Source organism: Cucurbita pepo, chromosome 12 (assembly GCF_057944985.1).
Source record: "Cucurbita pepo subsp. pepo isolate OVF chromosome 12, ASM5794498v1, whole genome shotgun sequence".
Classification (NCBI taxonomy): Eukaryota; Viridiplantae; Streptophyta; class Magnoliopsida; order Cucurbitales; family Cucurbitaceae; genus Cucurbita; species Cucurbita pepo.
This window is the reverse complement of record NC_141809.1, coordinates 1,276,944-1,293,949: the sequence shown is the minus strand read 5'-3', so window position 1 is coordinate 1,293,949 and position 17,006 is coordinate 1,276,944. Positions and strand designations below refer to the sequence as shown.

Here is a 17,006-nt window from a genome sequence, read left to right as displayed (position 1 = left end):
ATATATATAACGAGGAATATAATTATGTCCCCTAATCCGTTTAGTTAACGGGGAGAAAGCTCTCTATGGTTCTTTTCTTATACCCGATTTAAAAAAAATATATTATTTAGAGAAAATGTTCAAATATAATAGACATCTTTATTTTTTACAGTCATCTTAATATTACTTGAAACAACTAAAACAATAGCACGTTTTTAAGAAAAGTACATTTTCATTTATTTATTAATATACCTAACTATTACAACGAGGAATAGTTTTAGGGCGCTTGATAGCTTACAAGACTATCGAGATGCACTTAATTAGAAAGGGCCACCTATGTACAAAACGGGGTCCCACCTAACACCATTATTATTGCGTAATATCATCTACATAATCCTAAGCACCGACAGTTGTTGCCATGAGAACCAAATCAACTTCGCTCCGACTCCGATTGATCATTTCATTGCCACTATTTGATTCTATAGCTACCCATATCTCTGGAACTACTTGTGCCAAATTATGCACCGTCTCCATCGCATAATCCGCCTCCTTACTCTTCGATGATTTTCCCACCTTCATTTAACCCAAAAAAAAAATTAAAATTAACTTATATTGTAATAAATTTATCACAAGGGTAATTTTGTAATTTACATTTGATTTTTATTTCTTTTAATAGTGGATATTGATGACGTGGCTCCACTATCTGAGTGACATCGAACATGGATAAGATGACGATTCCACGTTCCCACCCATTTGGCGGAGTACTTTTTGGACAAATCAGAAGACGCCACGTGTAATGATTATATTTTTTCTCTCCCAATAATTAGAATAAATTCATTCTCCACTACACACTAAATAAAGTAAGAGAAGCTTTTGGACAACTTCTTGATCACTTATAATATTATCATAGTAATGATTATTTAATTTTAAAATAATAATTTTTATTTATTCGACCCGTCTTTACATATGAGCTTGAAATTATATTAAAGTAGTTTGAACGCTCGTCTACCTGAAAGACTCCCACGTTTCTTTGAAAGTTGAATCGACCCAACTAGCGATTTTTGATATCGATCCAGGTTTTAAAAGTGGAGAGGATTAAATGTAATTAATTTGAAAAATAAATATTTGAAAAGTAGATATGAAAATAATTGTGGTAGTTACAAAAATAGGAAATTAACACGTTTTAAAATAGGGGAAGGGGGAAATTTCTTACCAGAACGGTACGGAGGCCGATGGCTTTTCCGGCGGCGATGTTGCGGAGGCTGTCGTCGAGGAACAGCTGGGAACAACGAACAAAACAAATCAATAAACGGTTGAGTTTAAAGGAAATTTCGTTTTACGACGGCGGGCGTACCGTACGACGGGGGTCAATGTCGGCGGCGTCTAGAGCGATTCTCATGGCGTCCATCGACGGCTTGAGAACGACCGGAAACTCGTTCGGCCGAGTCGCCGTCGGAAGATTTGGATTCATCGTCTCGAAACATATGATCTTCTCGAAACAACCCTCTAAGCCCAATCGACCGAGCACTTCGGTCGCATGCTTCATGTCGGAATTCGTGAATATCTATGGATCAAACAGAGATTTATCAGTTTTAAATTATAAAAGTTTCATCAGAAAAGTCAAACTTACGATTTTTCTTTGCGGAATAGTCAGTAAGAGACGCCGGAGCTGAAAGTCCTGTTTGATCCGGTCGTACGGCAGCCTCCCGTGCACGAAACTGAAACCCAAAACACCAAACCAGACATTAAATTAAACGATCATTGTTTGTCTTAATCCAAACAAGTGGGTTTTTGTTTTTTATTCTCTTACTCATGGTAATCATCGGCATGAATGTCATAGCCCAATGCCTGCACATAATCAAATCACCCAAAAGAATTAGCGTATAGTTTAGAACAGAGCATGTTTTTTTTTTTTTTTAATTCATTAATGATCGAGAAATTACTCGCAAACCAGCCAGAGTGCTGCCGTATGTTTTAAAAAGCTCTGTCCGGAGAATCGGAGCTTGGGTTTTCGGGAATCCAAATTTCTCGATGAGAAAATCTGTCATAATCAACGCCGCCAGTCAAAATCTTAATCGTTATTTGGACAAAATCAGTGTTAAACCTTAAAACCCAACAAGAACATGAAAAAACAAAACATTTTTCAGAAACCTTCGATGTTTTTCTTGCAAGCAGCTGCAATTCCAGTGCTGAAAGGGTACAGAGTGTCATCCAAATCTGTATGAAAAAACATAGTAAGAATCCTAAAATCTTGGAGGAAGAACAACAACAAGAAGAACAAGAACAAGCTACCGAAAAGGAGGCAATCCAAAGAAGAAGCCATGGCTGAAAACAGAGCAAAACAGAGCAAAACAGAGTTGAGAAGAAGCAAGAGAGAAGCAGAGGGAGCGAAGAGGGGAGGGAATACGAGTGGAATATATAGGGAAAGGTGCGAGGTACACGCGCTTGGATAACGACGCGCGTGAACATGCTGAGTCAGCCTCCTCATTTTTATTATAATTTAAATAAAAAAATCAAGGTTAAAAAATATAATTACAACCCGACTAATTTATTTACATTATAAATAAAAATAAATAAGTACGGAGCTAAGGCATGTGGTGTGGATTTAGGTTAGGGTTAGGGTTGGGGTTAGATTATTTAATGTTGGAGGGTGGGTTGGTTTTAATTTATCCGGATCGGTGTGCCGAGTTGGAATGGGACCCAGCCACGCGGTTTGATGTTGACGACTGCCTGGACGAGACGAACCTACGCCGTTCTGAGCCACGTGTCCAACTCGGAGTTTCGTACCCAACTCAACCACCCACGTGGGAGATTTTGCCTTCCCAAAATCAAATTTTATTTAATTTTTAAATAATAATAATAATAATCATATATATTTGTCCAATTTTATTTAAATCTTAAAATGTCCTAAAATTAGGTCACCGTCACATTTTAAATTTTTTAAAAAAAAATTTGATTTATTAAATTTAAATTAAATTTTTTTATAAAGTTTTAACCAATTAATAAACATATTAGACATTTTAAAAATTAAGCGACGGTAGAAATTTGTAATTAAATTTATATTTATATATTATTCTTTCGACCATTATTGATTAATGATTTTTTTTTTAAATATAAAAGTTAAAATATTTAAAATTCTAATATTTTAATCCACGATAAATATCTCAAAAAATTGATAAATTAATAAATGGCATATTTAGATATAAATTTAAAACTTTTTTTTATTGGATGAAACTAAAAAATGATACCTCACGTGACACGTTTATGTTATTTATTAATTACAGTAAAGCGCTTATAATTTTTATTTACATCGTATTTATCATATAATATTATATAAAATGATGATGAAAGAGGAAAAAAATAAACGAATAAAAACAAAATTTTATAAGATATTTATATGATAATGTGAAATTAAGTTTATAATATATATTTATATAAAAAAAAACTAACCTTATTATATAATTATTTGGGAGTGACGTATTCCTAAATAATTGCAATTATTAAAGTAAAAATATTATTAATTGATTAATTGGATTAGATAATTAAACAACAAAATTGAGTGTTCCATAATTAATTCTGGATGTGACGTGGATTGTGACTTTGTGTGTTACGTAACCCCATTATTAACCTTACTTCTTATCTTTTTAAATTATATAAAATATTTAAAAGTAACCAATAATTCAAATATAAATATATATAAAAAAATTAGTATTTCATTACAAATTTAATAAATTTCTAAACTACTTATAATTTTTTTATTCTGAATTTAATCGAATTTTAAATTTGCACCTAATAAATTAACAAATTTGCTAAAATCTAAAATTTTTTAGGGTTGAAATAGATACGAATATAATTTCACACGATAAATAAAAAATTAATTTAGTCTTTAAATTTTAATATTATGTTTATTAATTATTTTTTAAAATTTGAATTTGTGTTTATATATATATATATATATATCAACTGTTATCGGGATACAAAAATAATAATGAGAATGTTGGTTTAATCTATGATGTGAAGTTATCTATTTATAATCAGACAAATTACAATGATATGAAAAGAGTAATAATTTAAAATATCAATAAATGGAAAGATATCTATAGTCAGAAGACAAATATCTACATATTTGTCTTATAATAAAATATCAAATATAATATATGTGGTAAATTATAATTTAGTACTAAATATTCTTAACAAATAACTTACTATGTTGACTGGTCGAGTCAAGAAGTTTTCGTATCTGCTTTCTATTTCAATTCCTAATTGTGCAAAAAAAAAGAAAAATCTAATTTTTCTAGAAATCGAGGGAAGGACAGGGATGATGACACCCAATTTAGCTAAGGAATAGAGGTAGAAGCCGGGGCCACCGGAGCATGTCTGGGTCGTCCATTGAAAGAGGGAAATAAATCTCTCTTTACTCTCTTACTCGTTTTGTCATCTCTAATGAAGTGGGCCCCACGGGATTACAACTCCACGTGCTAGATAGACATTTCTAGAGAAAAAGTCGAAAATTATTAGAATTTTTTTAAAGTTAGTCGATAAATACAAAATTAAATTTATAAAAAAATGTTTGATGGAGGGAGTAAAGTATTTTAGTAATTAAATGTAAAGTTAATGTATAAAATTGTATTTTTAGCATGGGGTGATGGATATAGGCACCAACTCTTATAATTTAATATTATATATTTTGATAAGTGGACTTTATACTTTATTTTTAACGTAAGTCTCATTTTTTGTTTTATGTGCATTTTTTTTAATTATTAGTTGGATGGTGATAAAGACTTATTATTAATTTAACTTTTTTATTTTATTTTAATTTTTATATATTTCATTTTAATCTAAAAACTTAAATATCGTATGATTTATTTGTGAATTTTATTAAATATTTGGTAACAAACTTTATTATATTAAAAAATGACACGTTAAATTATAATTGGATATAAAAAATTAAAGAATTAAATAAAGTATTTAAAAAATCGAGACATAAAGAGCAGTTGGATAGGCAGATCAGCAACAGCATTCCAACATTATCCACACAATTGTTTAAATTATATATATTTTTTTAACTCTAAATTTCCCAATAAATATTAGAAAATATCTTAAGAAAAGTCTTTTCCAAAATTAAAATTATTGGTTAAATCAGATATTATTATTATAATTTATATTTTAAAAAACTAAAAATTATGTGTTTAATTTTTTTAATAGGTTAGAGATTAAAACATTGACATTTGAGATGTTTCGTGTTTTGTATTCATTGATAAATAGAGGACAAATAAATAAAATGGCGAGAATTCTATGTAATAATGGTGGAAATTATAATTTAATAGATATTAATTTAAATTTTTAGAAATTAATTAATTAATCATCGTTATTAGTTGAGATCTATAATTCAAAATTTATAATTTCTCTCTTCAAATTTTGATTAATTGTATAAGTGGCTGTAGTTTAGTGGTAAGAATTCCACGTTGTGGCCGTGGAGACCTGGGCTCGAATCCCAGCAGCCACATAATAATAAGATTTTTTGAGTTTTGCTTCTTACCCAGTTCATTGGGCTCTATTTGGGCCGGATGACAATCGATGATATGGCCCATTATCGAAGCTATTGGGCTCTGTTTGGGCCGAATGACAATCGATGATATGGCCCATTATCGAAGCTAGTAAAAATGATTATAATCCAAAATAATTCAAAATTTTGGAGTTTAGTTTAATATAGTTATAAGTTTGAATTTTAAGTATTATAATCCAAAATTATAATATACAAGTGGCTGTAGTTTAGTGGTGAGAATTCCACGTTGTGGCCGTGGAGACCTGGGCTCGAATCCCAGCAGCCACACAAATATATATCATTAGAAATTGGTTTTTTATATATTTTAATTATTACAAACCAAATTTTTATTTTTAAATAGAGCTTCATATGTTAATTCAATTACGTATAAAAATAACACAAATTTGAATTTGATCATTTAAGCAAAGGATTTCTATCAAAGTAATTAGCTGGTCGGAGCTCGAAACCGCCATGGAGAGCCGTCATCGCCGGAAACTCCTCTTGACAAGGGCTGTGATGGAACCCCACCGTGTACCATACAACAATATCTCTATTCTCAATTCTTCTATTCCTGCAAAATTATCGATAATTTTTTAATTAAAAAAATTAAGGATATTAAAGTTATTAATAAAGTATTTTTAAAATAAATTATTAACTAATTGTATTTAAAATATATTTTAATTATTTGAAATTTATTTACCTTTTGGCCCAAACAGCTAAGCCATCATCACCACGGCTCCGATCGGCGTAAAACCCGACCGGCCATCTCTCCGACTTGTTATAAGGAGTCACCCATAACGGGTACTTAGTGTAAGCCGCTCTGATTTGAGGGTAGTCATCGTCGGCCAGTAAGGAATTAACCGGTTGTCCGGTGATGAGCCGGTAGCCAACCGTATTCCCAATCTTTGTCTTCTTATTGGGGTTTACAAATAAGAGCTCGGCTGGCTCGTGGGAGGTCAGCTGAAGCTTGGCTTGAGTTTCGGTTTTGATGGTCTCTCTGTTAATTTTCCAGTAGCTTTTCCGGGGTGACGTGGCGTTGACCTTCGTTGTCGGCACTTGCGTAGTCAACTTGGCTTTGACGAAGGAGTTGTCGGTGCCGTCAACGTCGAGGTCAAGGTAGTAGGTTAGGAAGTGGTCGTGGTTGACGGCCACCGTGTTGGCGGCGATCAGAGTTCCGTATGTTTCTTCCGTTATATCTACGTTGTTTCTGTACGGTGTGGCCTTCACCTCCAAAAGCCCCGTTAAAGCTATCTGCCAACACACACCTAATTATAATTATAATAATTTAATAAAAAAAATATTATTCTACCTTCTCCTTTACATTAAAAAAATAAAAATATTATTTTATTTGTCCTTTATATTTAAAAAAATAAAAAATACTTACCAACATAAAATTATCTATAAACTTTCAAATATTATATTAATACATTAAATTTTTTTAAAAATAGTTTAAAATTTCCAGTTAATATATTAAAATTGGATAGGAAAATGATCTATAAGGTAGATAGACGGTTTCGACTCATATAATAAAGAGGTTAGATACTAATTTTAAAAGTTCACAAGTATTTTTTAAAAAATTAGACGGTATTAATAAAAAAAATTAAACTTCAGTCCAACCTCAGATACACGGATTGGGGCACAATACCGACACTTGTTGAGGATTGTTGGAAGGGAGTGTTGGGAGAGAGTCCCACATTGGCTAATTTAGAGAATGATCATGAATTTATAAATGAGGAATATTTCCATTAGTATGAAGTTTTTGGGAATACTAAAACAAAGCTACGAGAGTTTAAAAGGAAGTTGTCCGAGACAATTTGATACACTCATCATGAAACACTCGCTCTATCATTATAACACACACATGTGCTACAAGATGTCTTGTGTCGGTTTGACACATTTAAAATAAAATATTAAAAGTTTAAAAAAAAGCTGAACCCTCACCAAACTTTTGAAAAATTTAAGGGTTAACTACCTTAGATGAACACGATTCTTCACAATGATATGATATTGTCCACTTTGAGCATAAGCTCTCGTGGCTTTGCTTGACTTTCCACAATGATATGATATTGTCCACTTTAAGCATAAGCTCTCGTGGATTTGCTTTGGGCTTTCCCAAAAGGCAAAATTTAAGGATTAACTATGTTAGATGAACCGACTTTCCACAATGATATGATATTGTCCGCCTTAAGCATAAGCTCTCATGACTATGCTTTGGGCTTTCCAGAAGGTCTCAGGCCAATGGAGATAGCATTCATTCATTATAAACTCATGATCATTTCCTAAATTAGTTGAGGTGTGACTTTCATCATCCAACCATGGAACGAGTAAGTAAGAAATAATAATGATTTAGGAGAAGAAAAGGAATACCCCAATTTTAATAGAGCCACTCCTTTTGAATTCCCAGTCAAGAACATAGTCATAATTCCCAACATTTGCCACCATTCTAACCACCAAGCTCCTCTCCGCCTCCCCTCGTCTAATCTGCAAAACAGTAATTAATTACAACAAAAAAACACAAGATTTACAAGAATTTTGCAAGAATTCATCGGAATTCTCCTCACCACTTTTCCAGGAATATTGATCTCTGTATGTCTCCATAAAACGTCCCCTGATTGGCGTTCGAAGATACAGATTGCTCTGGTTACCTTCTGCGCCCGCCCGTCGGCGCCGGCCATGTACCCATCGAGATACTCGGCGGATTCCGGGCAGTCAATCAGCGGCTGCAGAGTGTCCGCGGACCGCCCAAATCCAAACTCTCCGATATCCATGAAGGTTCTGAAGTACCATTCATTTGTTGGATCCATATACGGCACAAACGTCTCTGAAATATGTCCTCTGTAAAGCACTCGTCGGAATTTCTTCTTCTCGTCGTCGAAAATGGAGGCCGTCGAGATAATAACTCCGGCTCTGGCGTTGAACCCAACGTGGAAGACCCAATTTTCCCATTTTACTCGATGGCCTTCGACGGTGAAATGGGTTTTTGTCGCGTTGGGATTGGTGGATTTGTGCTCTGTTTTCTTTGATTGGTAATCGGTGCCTTCTGATTCCGGTAAAGGGGCGGTGAATCTGTCGGAATAGTCGATGATTTTCATCGAATCGACGTCGATTAGTGTAATGATACCTTCAATTGGCCGGGAGAAGACATTGCTGGTTCCTTCTCTGTAAAAGCACGCAGCTTTTAGAACCCTTTTGGTCGTTTTCTCGCCGTACCAGCCGACTGTAAATGGGATGCAAGAAACATGAGACAAATTCAAGCCTCTCCTATGAATGGAGGCTTTGAATTTTGGGTAATTGAGAGGTAATTTACTAGCTTGGAAGAGCTCGAGAAAAGTGAAAGGAGGGTATCCATGGCCGTTATAGACATGGTCGGATTTGACCGACCGTGTGGCAAGGTCTACAAGTAGCTCGTGGGTGGAATCCGCCGCACGAACCACAACCTTGGCTTGACGCGGCGGGGGGCGGAGGTGGGTGTGGCTGTTTTGTTCACCGGAAGAGAGCCAGGAAAGAACATGTTTCTTCTCTGGTTCCTCCAAGTCAACGAAGTGAAATGTGAGATTTTGAAGGTTTCCCAGGTGGGATTTTTGGATAATGAGCCTTATTTGGTCGAGCTCCGCCGGGTTTAGAGGGTCGAGTGGATGGAAATGGGGTGGCGGCGCCGCCGTGGAGAAATGAAGGTGAAGAACAAGAAGAAGAAACAGAGGAAGAGCCATTGAGGGAGGGAGGAGGGAAAATTCAACTTAAAAATGTGAAAAAGAAGAACTTATTGTATACAATTCTGTGTGTTTTCTTGCATTGAGAGCAAGTGTCATTTGACTATCAGAGAGTCTTAAAGTAGAATCAAAGGAGGTAATTATGGGTGTTAGACGAACACGACTCTCCACAATGGTATGATATTGTCCACTTTGGGTATGAACTCTGGTGATTTTGTTTTGGGCTTCCCCAAAATACCTCGTACCAATGGAAAAAATATTCATTAATTCCCTAAATTAGCTGATGTGGGACTTTCATCATCCAACAATGGGTTCATCAGAGAGGGCAAATGGAGCGGTTGAATGGGCGGGAAGGGGTGACTTTAAGAACAGGATTGCTCTCGAAGAAATTGGTTGGCCTCAGCTCAAACCCACTGCTCAGCGTTGGCATTAATGGGAAATCTTCTTGGCAAGGCACATGATGAAACCCCATCGTGTACCACATCACTATGTCCTTCTCCTCTATCTCCCTGTTCCTGCGTTCATCAGCACATCCATATATGTTCTTGCTTAGACTCTTTCTTAAACTTAGTAACCATTCGTCTATTTTTTTACGACATAATGTCCTCAAATAGAACTTTAAACGATAAAACTAAGGTCAGTCTATATAGATCGAATTGAAACCATGTCAAAACTATAGGAGATAGCGTGATGATGTACAATATGCATATACAAATTAAACTATTGTAAGATCTCACATCGGTTGGAGAGGAGAACGGAGCATTTTTTTACAAGGGTGTAGAACCTCTCCCTAGGAGACACGTTTTAAAAAAGTGAGACAGACGACAATGTGTAACGAGCTAAAGCGGACAATATTTACTAACAATGGGCCTGAGTTATTACAAATGATATTAGAGCTAGACACCAAGACACCATACAGTGTGCCAGCGACGATGTTAGGCCCCCAAGGAGATGGATTGCGAGATCTCACATCGGTTGGAGAGAGGAATTGGGGTGGATTGTGAGATCCCACATTGGTTGGAGAGGGGAACTGAGATCAGTTGGAGAGTGGCATTATGGTCAATTGTGAGATCCCACCTCGATTATGAAATCTCATATATGAGAGGGGAATGAACATTCCTTATACGGGTATGAAAACGTGATGCTAACGGTGATACGTAACAAGCCAAAACAACCAATATCTGTTTAAAGTGGGCTCGGGCTGTTACAATTATGGTCGACACGCCCTCTATATTTAATAAAAAAAAATTGTTTATTTTACCTAGAAGTTTGTGTATCCCACTAGCTACATAGCACATGTTATTTATGTTAAATTAATCATAAATCTACTGTCCAAACAGTGGCTATAAAAATGATTTAACTTAACCTAATCACATGCATAAATCCTTTTATTAAGCTAACTAAAACAATTAAATTAATTTAGATTACTTTAATCAGACGGTTTACCTTAGACTCCAAGTCGCCAAGGTATCATCTCCACGGCTCTGATCTGTGTAGGGCCCAGAGGCCCATTTCTCAGAGCTATTATACGGTGTAACCCACACATCGTAATTCGTGAACGCTGCCCTAATTTGGGGGTAATCGTCAGCACTCATAAGGGGACCCGCCGCCGACTTCGGAATCAGACGGTACCCGACGGGATTCCCCAATCTGGTCCTCCGATTGGGATTAACAATCGCCAACTCCGCCGCTTGGCTGCCGAATTTGATCCTCGCATCCGCCTCTGTTTTCGCCGTCTCGGAGACCACCGTCCAATAGCTCTTCCTAGGGGATTCGGAGCTCGGTAGTCGGACTGTGCGGAGGTTGGATTTGACGAAGGAGTTGAGGCCGCCGTCGATGTCGAGATCGAGATGGTAGATGAGGAAGTGGTCATGGCGGACGCCGATCGTATTCTCCGATATCAACGCGCCGTAGACTTCCTCCTTTATTTGGTCACTGTGAGTGTATTTTGATGCCCTTACTTCCAGTAAACCCGTTAACCCGACCTGTCAATAATAATTATTAATTTTAATTTTTTATTAATAATATATTAATGAAATCGATTAAAAAATACCCATAAATTTTTAAAATTTATATAAATACCTTTAAACATATAAAAAAACGATTAAATTTTGTTAAATTTTTTTTATTATCCTATATATTAATTTTAAAAACTTTCTACAAAATATATATATATATATATATATATATATATATATATATATATATATATATATATATTTTGTTAATTTAAAATTTTAGGTGTTTTTTTAAACGGAATAATACTCGTCTTAAAATTTTTAAATGTATTGATGAAAAATTTTAAAACGTATTTATTTTAAAATAAGCTTTAATTTTAAAAAAATTATTAATATTATATGATGAAACTATAAACACGTTTATAAATTTTAAAAATACAAAAAAGTAATATTGATAAAAAATTAATTTTATTTTTTTATTTTTGTAAATAATCTATATTAAGGATATTTAAAAGTAATTTAAAATTAAAAAAATATTTTAATTGACTTACATTTGCAATAATGGAGCCGCTCTGCTTAAATTCCCAATCGACAATATAATCATAGTTGCCGACAGCCGCCACCATCCTCACCACCAAGCTAACTTCCGGCCTTGTCTCTCTGACCTGCAAATGAGCCCTAAACCCTAAGCCCAACGGCTCAGATTCGCCGGAATTTTGTGAACGTGAAAAGTGAACTTACAACTCTATTGGGAATCGTGCCCTCCGTGTGCCGCCACATGATATCACCGGCGTGGCGTTCGAAGATACAGAACGTGTTGGGCATCTTTACCGGCCTCCCATCTCCGGCCGCCATGTACGTGTCCATAAACACTGCGTTTTCTGGGCAGTCTCTGAGTGGCTCTAACGGTACTGCGCACTGCCCGAAGCCGTACTCGCCGGAGTCGAAGAACGTCCGGTAGGACCATTCTTGGGTTAAATCCATGTAGGGTACGAACAGCTCCGATATGAAAGCTCTGTATAGTACTTGTCGGTGCTTTTGCTTTTCGATATCGTAGATTGATGCTAGCGATATGATTGGTCCTGCTCTCTCGTCGAAGCCCACGTGTAATTTCCAGTTTGCCCACCTGCTCGGTTTTCAAACTTTCGTGTCAATAATTTAGATTCTTTTAAGGATGTGTTCTCGTTATTATTTTTTTAAACTAATTGTGAGATCGGAATGAGTAGAATTAAACATTCCTTGCCGACGCCTTTTAAAAATGGGAAGCCCAAGAGGAAAAATAGAGTGTGCACTTCCCGAGAGGGAAATCAGGGTGTGGATTTCCCGAAAGGGAAAGCAAGGTGTGGATTTCCCGAAAGGGAAAGCAAGGTGTGGACTTCCCGAGAGGTCAAACAGGGTGCGAACTTCTCGAGAGGGAAAACAGAGTGTGGAAACCTTTTAAAATTCCAAGTGGAAGCCCGAGAGGGAAAATAGGGTGTGAAAACCTTGAGGGGAAGCTCGAGAGAGAAAACAGGGTGTGGACGACTTCCCAAGAGGGAAAACAGGGTGTGGAAACCTTTTAAAAATCTTGAGAGAAAACCCGAAAAAAAAAAAAAAAAGTCTAGATGTGAAAACATTTTAAAAACGTTGAGGTGAAACACGAGAAAAAAAGCTCAAATAAGACAATATTAGATAGATATGTAAGGGGACATTTACGCTAATGGTTAAGCTCACCTAATGGAGTGGCCGTTGACTCTAAAGCTGGGGCCTTTCGGCTGCACCATCTTTATTCCGTTCAAAGGAGGCAAAAATGGCGGCTTGAGCATTGATTCTCTGTAATCGGTTCCATCGGCCTTCGGAATCGGAGCCTCATATCTATCTCGAAACCCAATAATCTTCATCTGATCGAGATCGACGGTCACCGTTACGCCTTCCACCGGTCTCATGTACAAATTCACACTCCCATCCAAATAGTAACACTGAACCTTCACCGTCCTCTTTTGCTTTCTCTTTTCCCCAAACCATCCAACGCTAAAACACGCGCAAACCACCTCTTCCATTTTCAGCCCTCTTTTTTTCATCGCCGCCGCGAACGGTGGGTGTGACGGCGGAAGAGCGGCGGCGGCGAACTGCTCCTCGAATGTAAACGGCGCGTAGGCTGGACCGGAGTAGACCCGGTTCGAGATTATAGCTTTTTTGCCCAGGTCTATGAGGATCTCGTGTGTGGCACTGTTGTAACGGACGGTGGCGGCGGCGCGTCGGGGCGGCGGTAGGGTTTTGGGGTTTGAGTGCCATGAGAGTAGAGATTGCTTGTTGGGATCGGCGAGGGCGACGTATTGGAACGTGACGTTGGTGGTGGAGAGGTTGGGGAGGGAGTCGGTGATGAGTGACCGGATGAGATCGAATTCGTCCGGTGAGAGTGGGTCCAGAGGGTGACGGCGTACGGCGGCGGCGGCGGCGGCGGAGAGGAGGGAAATGAGGAGTGGGAGGAAGAAGAGAAAAGGTTTTGAGGGGTTAAACTTTGCCATTTTTTGGGATTTTCTTTTTTTGAAAATTCAAATATAATAACAACGTTTTCTACCTCGTCCAATTACATAATCACACGTGTCAATAATTCATTTTTTAATTTTCTTGTTATATTTTTATATGTATTATATATATATTTTTTTCATCTATACGTATAATATTTTAAAATTAGCTCATAAATATAATTGAAGCTTAGCCCACTCTTTCTTTATTGAATAATGGAAGTGAAAAAAAGAACTTATTCACAAAGGCATGTTATTCGAATATCACGAGAGATTTCATGACATAGAAGGTCTGTATGAAGGTCGGTATGAAATACAATTTAAGGAGGTAGTTATGGTTTCAGTGAGAGCAAACGGATCGATTGAGCGGGTGGGGAGGGGTGACTTTAAGCACAGGATTACTCTCGAAGAAATTGGTCGGTCTCAGCTCAAACCCACTGCTTAGCGTTGGCATTATTGGGAAATCTTCTTGGCAAGGCACGTGATGAAACCCCATGGTGTACCACATCACTATGTCCTCATTCTCTATCTCCCTGTTCCTGCGTTCATCAACTCATCCACGTATGTTCTTGCTTAGACTCTTTTTTCACGTTAATAATGAACACAAAAAAAAAATTACAAATATAATCCTTGAACTTATAATTTTAATATAAGTAGTTTTGCGCGGTCAGGCATGTAAACCTCTCCAGGAGTTTTAAAATCTTGATCGAGAGTCTAAAAGTAGAGCACAAATAGAATAATATCTACTAGCCGTAAAAAAAAGTCTAAAGAGAATAATATCGGTCCTTGAGTCGTAAGGTAAGGTTTAATCAAATTACTTTAATCGGACGGTTTACCTTAGACTCCAAGTAGCCAAGGTATCATCTCCACGGCTCTGATCCGTGTAGAGTCCAGAGGCCCACTTCTCAGAGCTATTATACGGTGTAACCCACACATTGTAATTCGTGAACGCTGCCCTAATTTGGGGGTAATCGTCAACACTCAGAAGGGGACCCGCCGCCGACTTCGGAATCAGACGGTACCCGACGGGATTCCCCAATCTGGTCCTCCGATTGGGATTAACAACCGCCAACTCCGCCGCTTGGCTGCCGAATTTGATCCTCGCATCCGCCTCTGTTTTCGCCGTCTCGGAGACCACCGTCCAATAGCTCTTCCTAGGGGAATCGGGGCTCGGTGGTCGGAGTGTGCGGAGGTTGGATTTGACGAAGGAGTTGAGGCCGCCGTCGATGTCGAGATCGAGATGGTAGGTGAGGAAGTGGTCATGGCGGACGCCGATCGTATTCTCCGATATCAACGCGCCGTAGACTTCCTCCTTTATTTGGTCACTGTGAGTGTATTTTGATGCCTTTACTGCGAGCAAACCCGTTAACCCCACCTGTCAATAATAATTATTACAAATTAATTTATTTTAAAATAAACTCGAATTTTAAAAATGATTTAATAAATTTATTAATAGTAACTTATATATATATTTTTTTAAAGTACCCATATTAATAACTTTAAACTTTTAATATATATATAATTAATTAATTAATTAATTTCCTAAAAAATGAAATGAAAAATATTTTAAATTGAGTTACATTTGCAATAATGGAGCCACTCTGCTTAAATTCCCAGTCGACAATATAATCATAGTTGCCCACAACTGCCACCATCCGGACCACCAAGCTAACTTCGGGCCTCGTCTCTCGAACCTGCAAATAAACCCTAAACCCTAAACTCAACGACTCAGATTCGTTGGAATTTTGTGAACGTAAAAAGTGAACTTACGACTCGATTGGGAATTTTGCCTTCCGTGTGACGCCACATGATATCACCGCCGTGGCGTTCAAAGATACAGAAAGTGTTGGCCATCTTAACCGGCCTCCCATCTCCGGCCGCCATGTACGTGTCCATAAACACTGCGTTTTCTGGGCAGTCTCTGAGTGGCTCTAACGACACTGCAGACTGCCCGAAGCCATACTCGCCGGCGTCGATAAACGTCCGGTAATACCATTCTTCGTTTATATCCATGTACGGTACGAACAGCTCCGATATGAAACCTCTATGCAGTACTTGTCGGCGCTTTTGCTTTTCCATGTCGTAGATTGATGCTAGCGATATGATTAGCCCAGCTCTCTCGTCGAATCCCACGTGTAATTCCCAATTTGACCAACTACTCGATTTTCAAAACATTAGATCTTTTCAATTTGTTAATTACTACCGAGTAAAAAGAAGCAAAAAAAACAATTGTGAAATGAACATACATCTCATTAATATTTATAGAATAGACAGCGTTAAGCACTAACAATTATCCACAATTTGTTAATTACTATCAATTCTAGTATAGTTACGATTATCTAGTAATTATTCTATTACGTTCACTAACAATTCTACTAAAAGTTAGTAATTTGTTCGACTTTCGAGAGTATACATTTATATATATTTTGAAGCTTACCTAATAGAATGGCCGTTGACGGTGAAGCTGGGGCCTTTGGGCTCCACCAGCTTAACTCCGTTCAAAGGTGGCAAAAATGGCGGTTTAAGAGTCGATTCTCTATAATCAGTTCCATCGGCCTTTGGGATCGGAGCCTCGTATCTATCTCGAAACCCGATAATCTTCATCTCATCAAGATCGACGGTCACGATCATGCCTTCCACGGGCCTCATGTAAAAATTCACACTCCCATCCAAATAGTAACATTGAACCTTCACTGTCCTCTTTTGCTTCGTCTTTTCCCCGAACCACCCAACGCTAAAGCTCCCGCAAACCACCTCTTCCATTTTTAGCCCTCTCTTTTTCATCGCCGCCACGAACGGTGGGTGGGACAGCGGAAGAGCAGCGGCAGCTAATTGCTCATTGGATGTGATGAGCGAGTAAGCTGGACCGGAGTAGACCTGGTTCGAGATTATAACTTTTTTGTCCAGGTCTATAAGGATCTCGTGTGTGGAACTGTTGTAACGGACGATGGCGGTGGCGTGTCGGGGTGGCGGTGGGGTTTTGGGGTTTGAGAGCCATGAGAGCAGAGATTGCTTGTCGGGATCGGCGAGGGCGACGTATTGGAACGTGACGTTGGTGGTGGAGGGGTTGGGGAGGGGGTCGGTGATGAGTGACCGGATGAGATCGAATTCGTCCGGTGAGAGTGGGTCCAGAGGGTGACGGCGGGCGGCGGCGGCGGCGGCGGCGGTGGAGAGGAGGGAAATGAGGAGCTGGAGTAAGAAGAGAGTGAGTTTGGAGTGGCTAAATTTTGCCATTTTGGGATTTTCTTTTTTTAGTAACTATTCATTTTTGGAGGGGTTAAATAAGTACAACCGTCCAATTACATGG

General features: G+C 37.7%; 4 protein-coding genes and 2 non-coding genes across 8 annotated transcripts; 2 read left to right on the top strand and 4 right to left on the bottom strand.

Moving 5' to 3' along the window:
• Window positions 1-191: 191 nt before the first annotated feature.
• Window positions 192-2,414, bottom strand: LOC111806371 (uncharacterized protein C24B11.05). Of its 2 annotated transcripts, XM_023691661.2 has the most exons (8): window positions 2,272-2,414; window positions 2,131-2,196; window positions 1,923-2,020; window positions 1,790-1,827; window positions 1,610-1,697; window positions 1,334-1,543; window positions 1,193-1,258; window positions 192-552 (listed from the first exon to the last, which is right to left on the bottom strand). In XM_023691661.2, exons 1-8 carry the CDS (start codon window positions 2,300-2,302, stop codon window positions 376-378), a joined length of 774 nt encoding a protein of 257 aa, XP_023547429.2. In that variant the 5' UTR covers window positions 2,303-2,414; the 3' UTR covers window positions 192-375. The 2 variants fall into 2 exon arrangements, with proteins under 2 accessions (XP_023547429.2, XP_023547427.2); XM_023691659.2 differs by having other exon boundaries at window positions 2,131-2,378.
• A 2,999-nt stretch (window positions 2,415-5,413) lies between these two features.
• TRNAH-GUG (transfer RNA histidin (anticodon GUG)) lies at window positions 5,414-5,485 on the top strand. Its single transcript has one exon. It is a non-coding gene; the product is annotated as a tRNA-His (tRNA).
• Window positions 5,486-5,740: 255 nt separating this feature from the next.
• Window positions 5,741-5,812, top strand: TRNAH-GUG (transfer RNA histidin (anticodon GUG)). The gene has a single exon. It is a non-coding gene; the product is annotated as a tRNA-His (tRNA).
• On the bottom strand, window positions 5,780-9,234 carry LOC111806422 (primary amine oxidase 1). The gene is made up of 4 exons (XM_023691733.2): window positions 8,086-9,234; window positions 7,892-8,005; window positions 6,225-6,775; window positions 5,780-6,095 (listed from the first exon to the last, which is right to left on the bottom strand). Exons 1-4 carry the CDS (start codon window positions 9,232-9,234, stop codon window positions 5,939-5,941), a joined length of 1,971 nt encoding a protein of 656 aa, XP_023547501.2. The 3' UTR covers window positions 5,780-5,938.
• A 34-nt stretch (window positions 9,235-9,268) lies between these two features.
• Window positions 9,269-13,699, bottom strand: LOC111806978 (amine oxidase [copper-containing] alpha 2, peroxisomal). Its single transcript, XM_023692532.2, has 5 exons — window positions 12,906-13,699; window positions 11,934-12,318; window positions 11,744-11,857; window positions 10,681-11,219; window positions 9,269-9,749 (listed from the first exon to the last, which is right to left on the bottom strand). The coding sequence occupies exons 1-5, from the start codon at window positions 13,697-13,699 to the stop codon at window positions 9,551-9,553; spliced, it is 2,031 nt and encodes a 676-aa protein (XP_023548300.2). The 3' UTR covers window positions 9,269-9,550.
• Window positions 13,700-13,916: 217 nt separating this feature from the next.
• On the bottom strand, window positions 13,917-16,962 carry LOC111806421 (amine oxidase [copper-containing] alpha 2, peroxisomal-like). Of its 2 annotated transcripts, none has more exons than XM_087129057.1 (5): window positions 16,137-16,962; window positions 15,470-15,854; window positions 15,280-15,393; window positions 14,536-15,074; window positions 13,917-14,238 (listed from the first exon to the last, which is right to left on the bottom strand). In XM_087129057.1, exons 1-5 carry the CDS (start codon window positions 16,931-16,933, stop codon window positions 14,040-14,042), a joined length of 2,034 nt encoding a protein of 677 aa, XP_086985183.1. In that variant the 5' UTR covers window positions 16,934-16,962; the 3' UTR covers window positions 13,917-14,039. The 2 variants fall into 2 exon arrangements, with proteins under 2 accessions (XP_086985183.1, XP_086985184.1); XM_087129058.1 differs by having other exon boundaries at window positions 14,096-14,279.
• Between the last annotated feature and the right edge of the window lie 44 nt (window positions 16,963-17,006).

What these genes read in the sequence shown, in the direction of transcription:
- LOC111806978 (XM_023692532.2), bottom strand. Translation starts at nt 13,699, where the DNA reads ATGGCAAAGTTTAACCCCTCAAAACCTTTTCTCTTCTTCCTCCCACTC. An exon ending in GTCAACGGCCACTCCATTAG is followed by an intron (nt 12,319 to 12,905) that starts GTGAGCTTAACC and finishes AAAACCGAGCAG; the next exon opens with GTGGGCAAACTGGAAATTAC. An exon ending in GCACGATTCCCAATAGAGTT is followed by an intron (nt 11,858 to 11,933) that starts GTAAGTTCACTT and finishes GCTCATTTGCAG; the next exon opens with GTCAGAGAGACAAGGCCGGA.
- LOC111806422 (XM_023691733.2), bottom strand. Translation starts at nt 9,234, where the DNA reads ATGGCTCTTCCTCTGTTTCTTCTTCTTGTTCTTCACCTTCATTTCTCC. An exon ending in GTGGCTCTATTAAAATTGGG is followed by an intron (nt 6,776 to 7,891) that starts GTATTCCTTTTC and finishes GTGTGTTGGCAG; the next exon opens with ATAGCTTTAACGGGGCTTTT. An exon ending in TTAGCTGTTTGGGCCAAAAG is followed by an intron (nt 6,096 to 6,224) that starts GTAAATAAATTT and finishes ATAATTTTGCAG; the next exon opens with GAATAGAAGAATTGAGAATA.
- LOC111806371 (XM_023691659.2), bottom strand. Translation starts at nt 2,302, where the DNA reads ATGGCTTCTTCTTTGGATTGCCTCCTTTTCGGTAGCTTGTTCTTGTTC. An exon ending in TTGCAAGAAAAACATCGAAG is followed by an intron (nt 2,021 to 2,130) that starts GTTTCTGAAAAA and finishes TGATTATGACAG; the next exon opens with ATTTTCTCATCGAGAAATTT. An exon ending in CATGCCGATGATTACCATGA is followed by an intron (nt 1,698 to 1,789) that starts GTAAGAGAATAA and finishes TTTGGGTTTCAG; the next exon opens with TTTCGTGCACGGGAGGCTGC.
- LOC111806421 (XM_087129057.1), bottom strand. Translation starts at nt 16,933, where the DNA reads ATGGCAAAATTTAGCCACTCCAAACTCACTCTCTTCTTACTCCAGCTC. An exon ending in GTGGCTCCATTATTGCAAAT is followed by an intron (nt 15,075 to 15,279) that starts GTAACTCAATTT and finishes TATTATTGACAG; the next exon opens with GTGGGGTTAACGGGTTTGCT. An exon ending in TTGGCTACTTGGAGTCTAAG is followed by an intron (nt 14,239 to 14,535) that starts GTAAACCGTCCG and finishes TGATGAACGCAG; the next exon opens with GAACAGGGAGATAGAGAATG.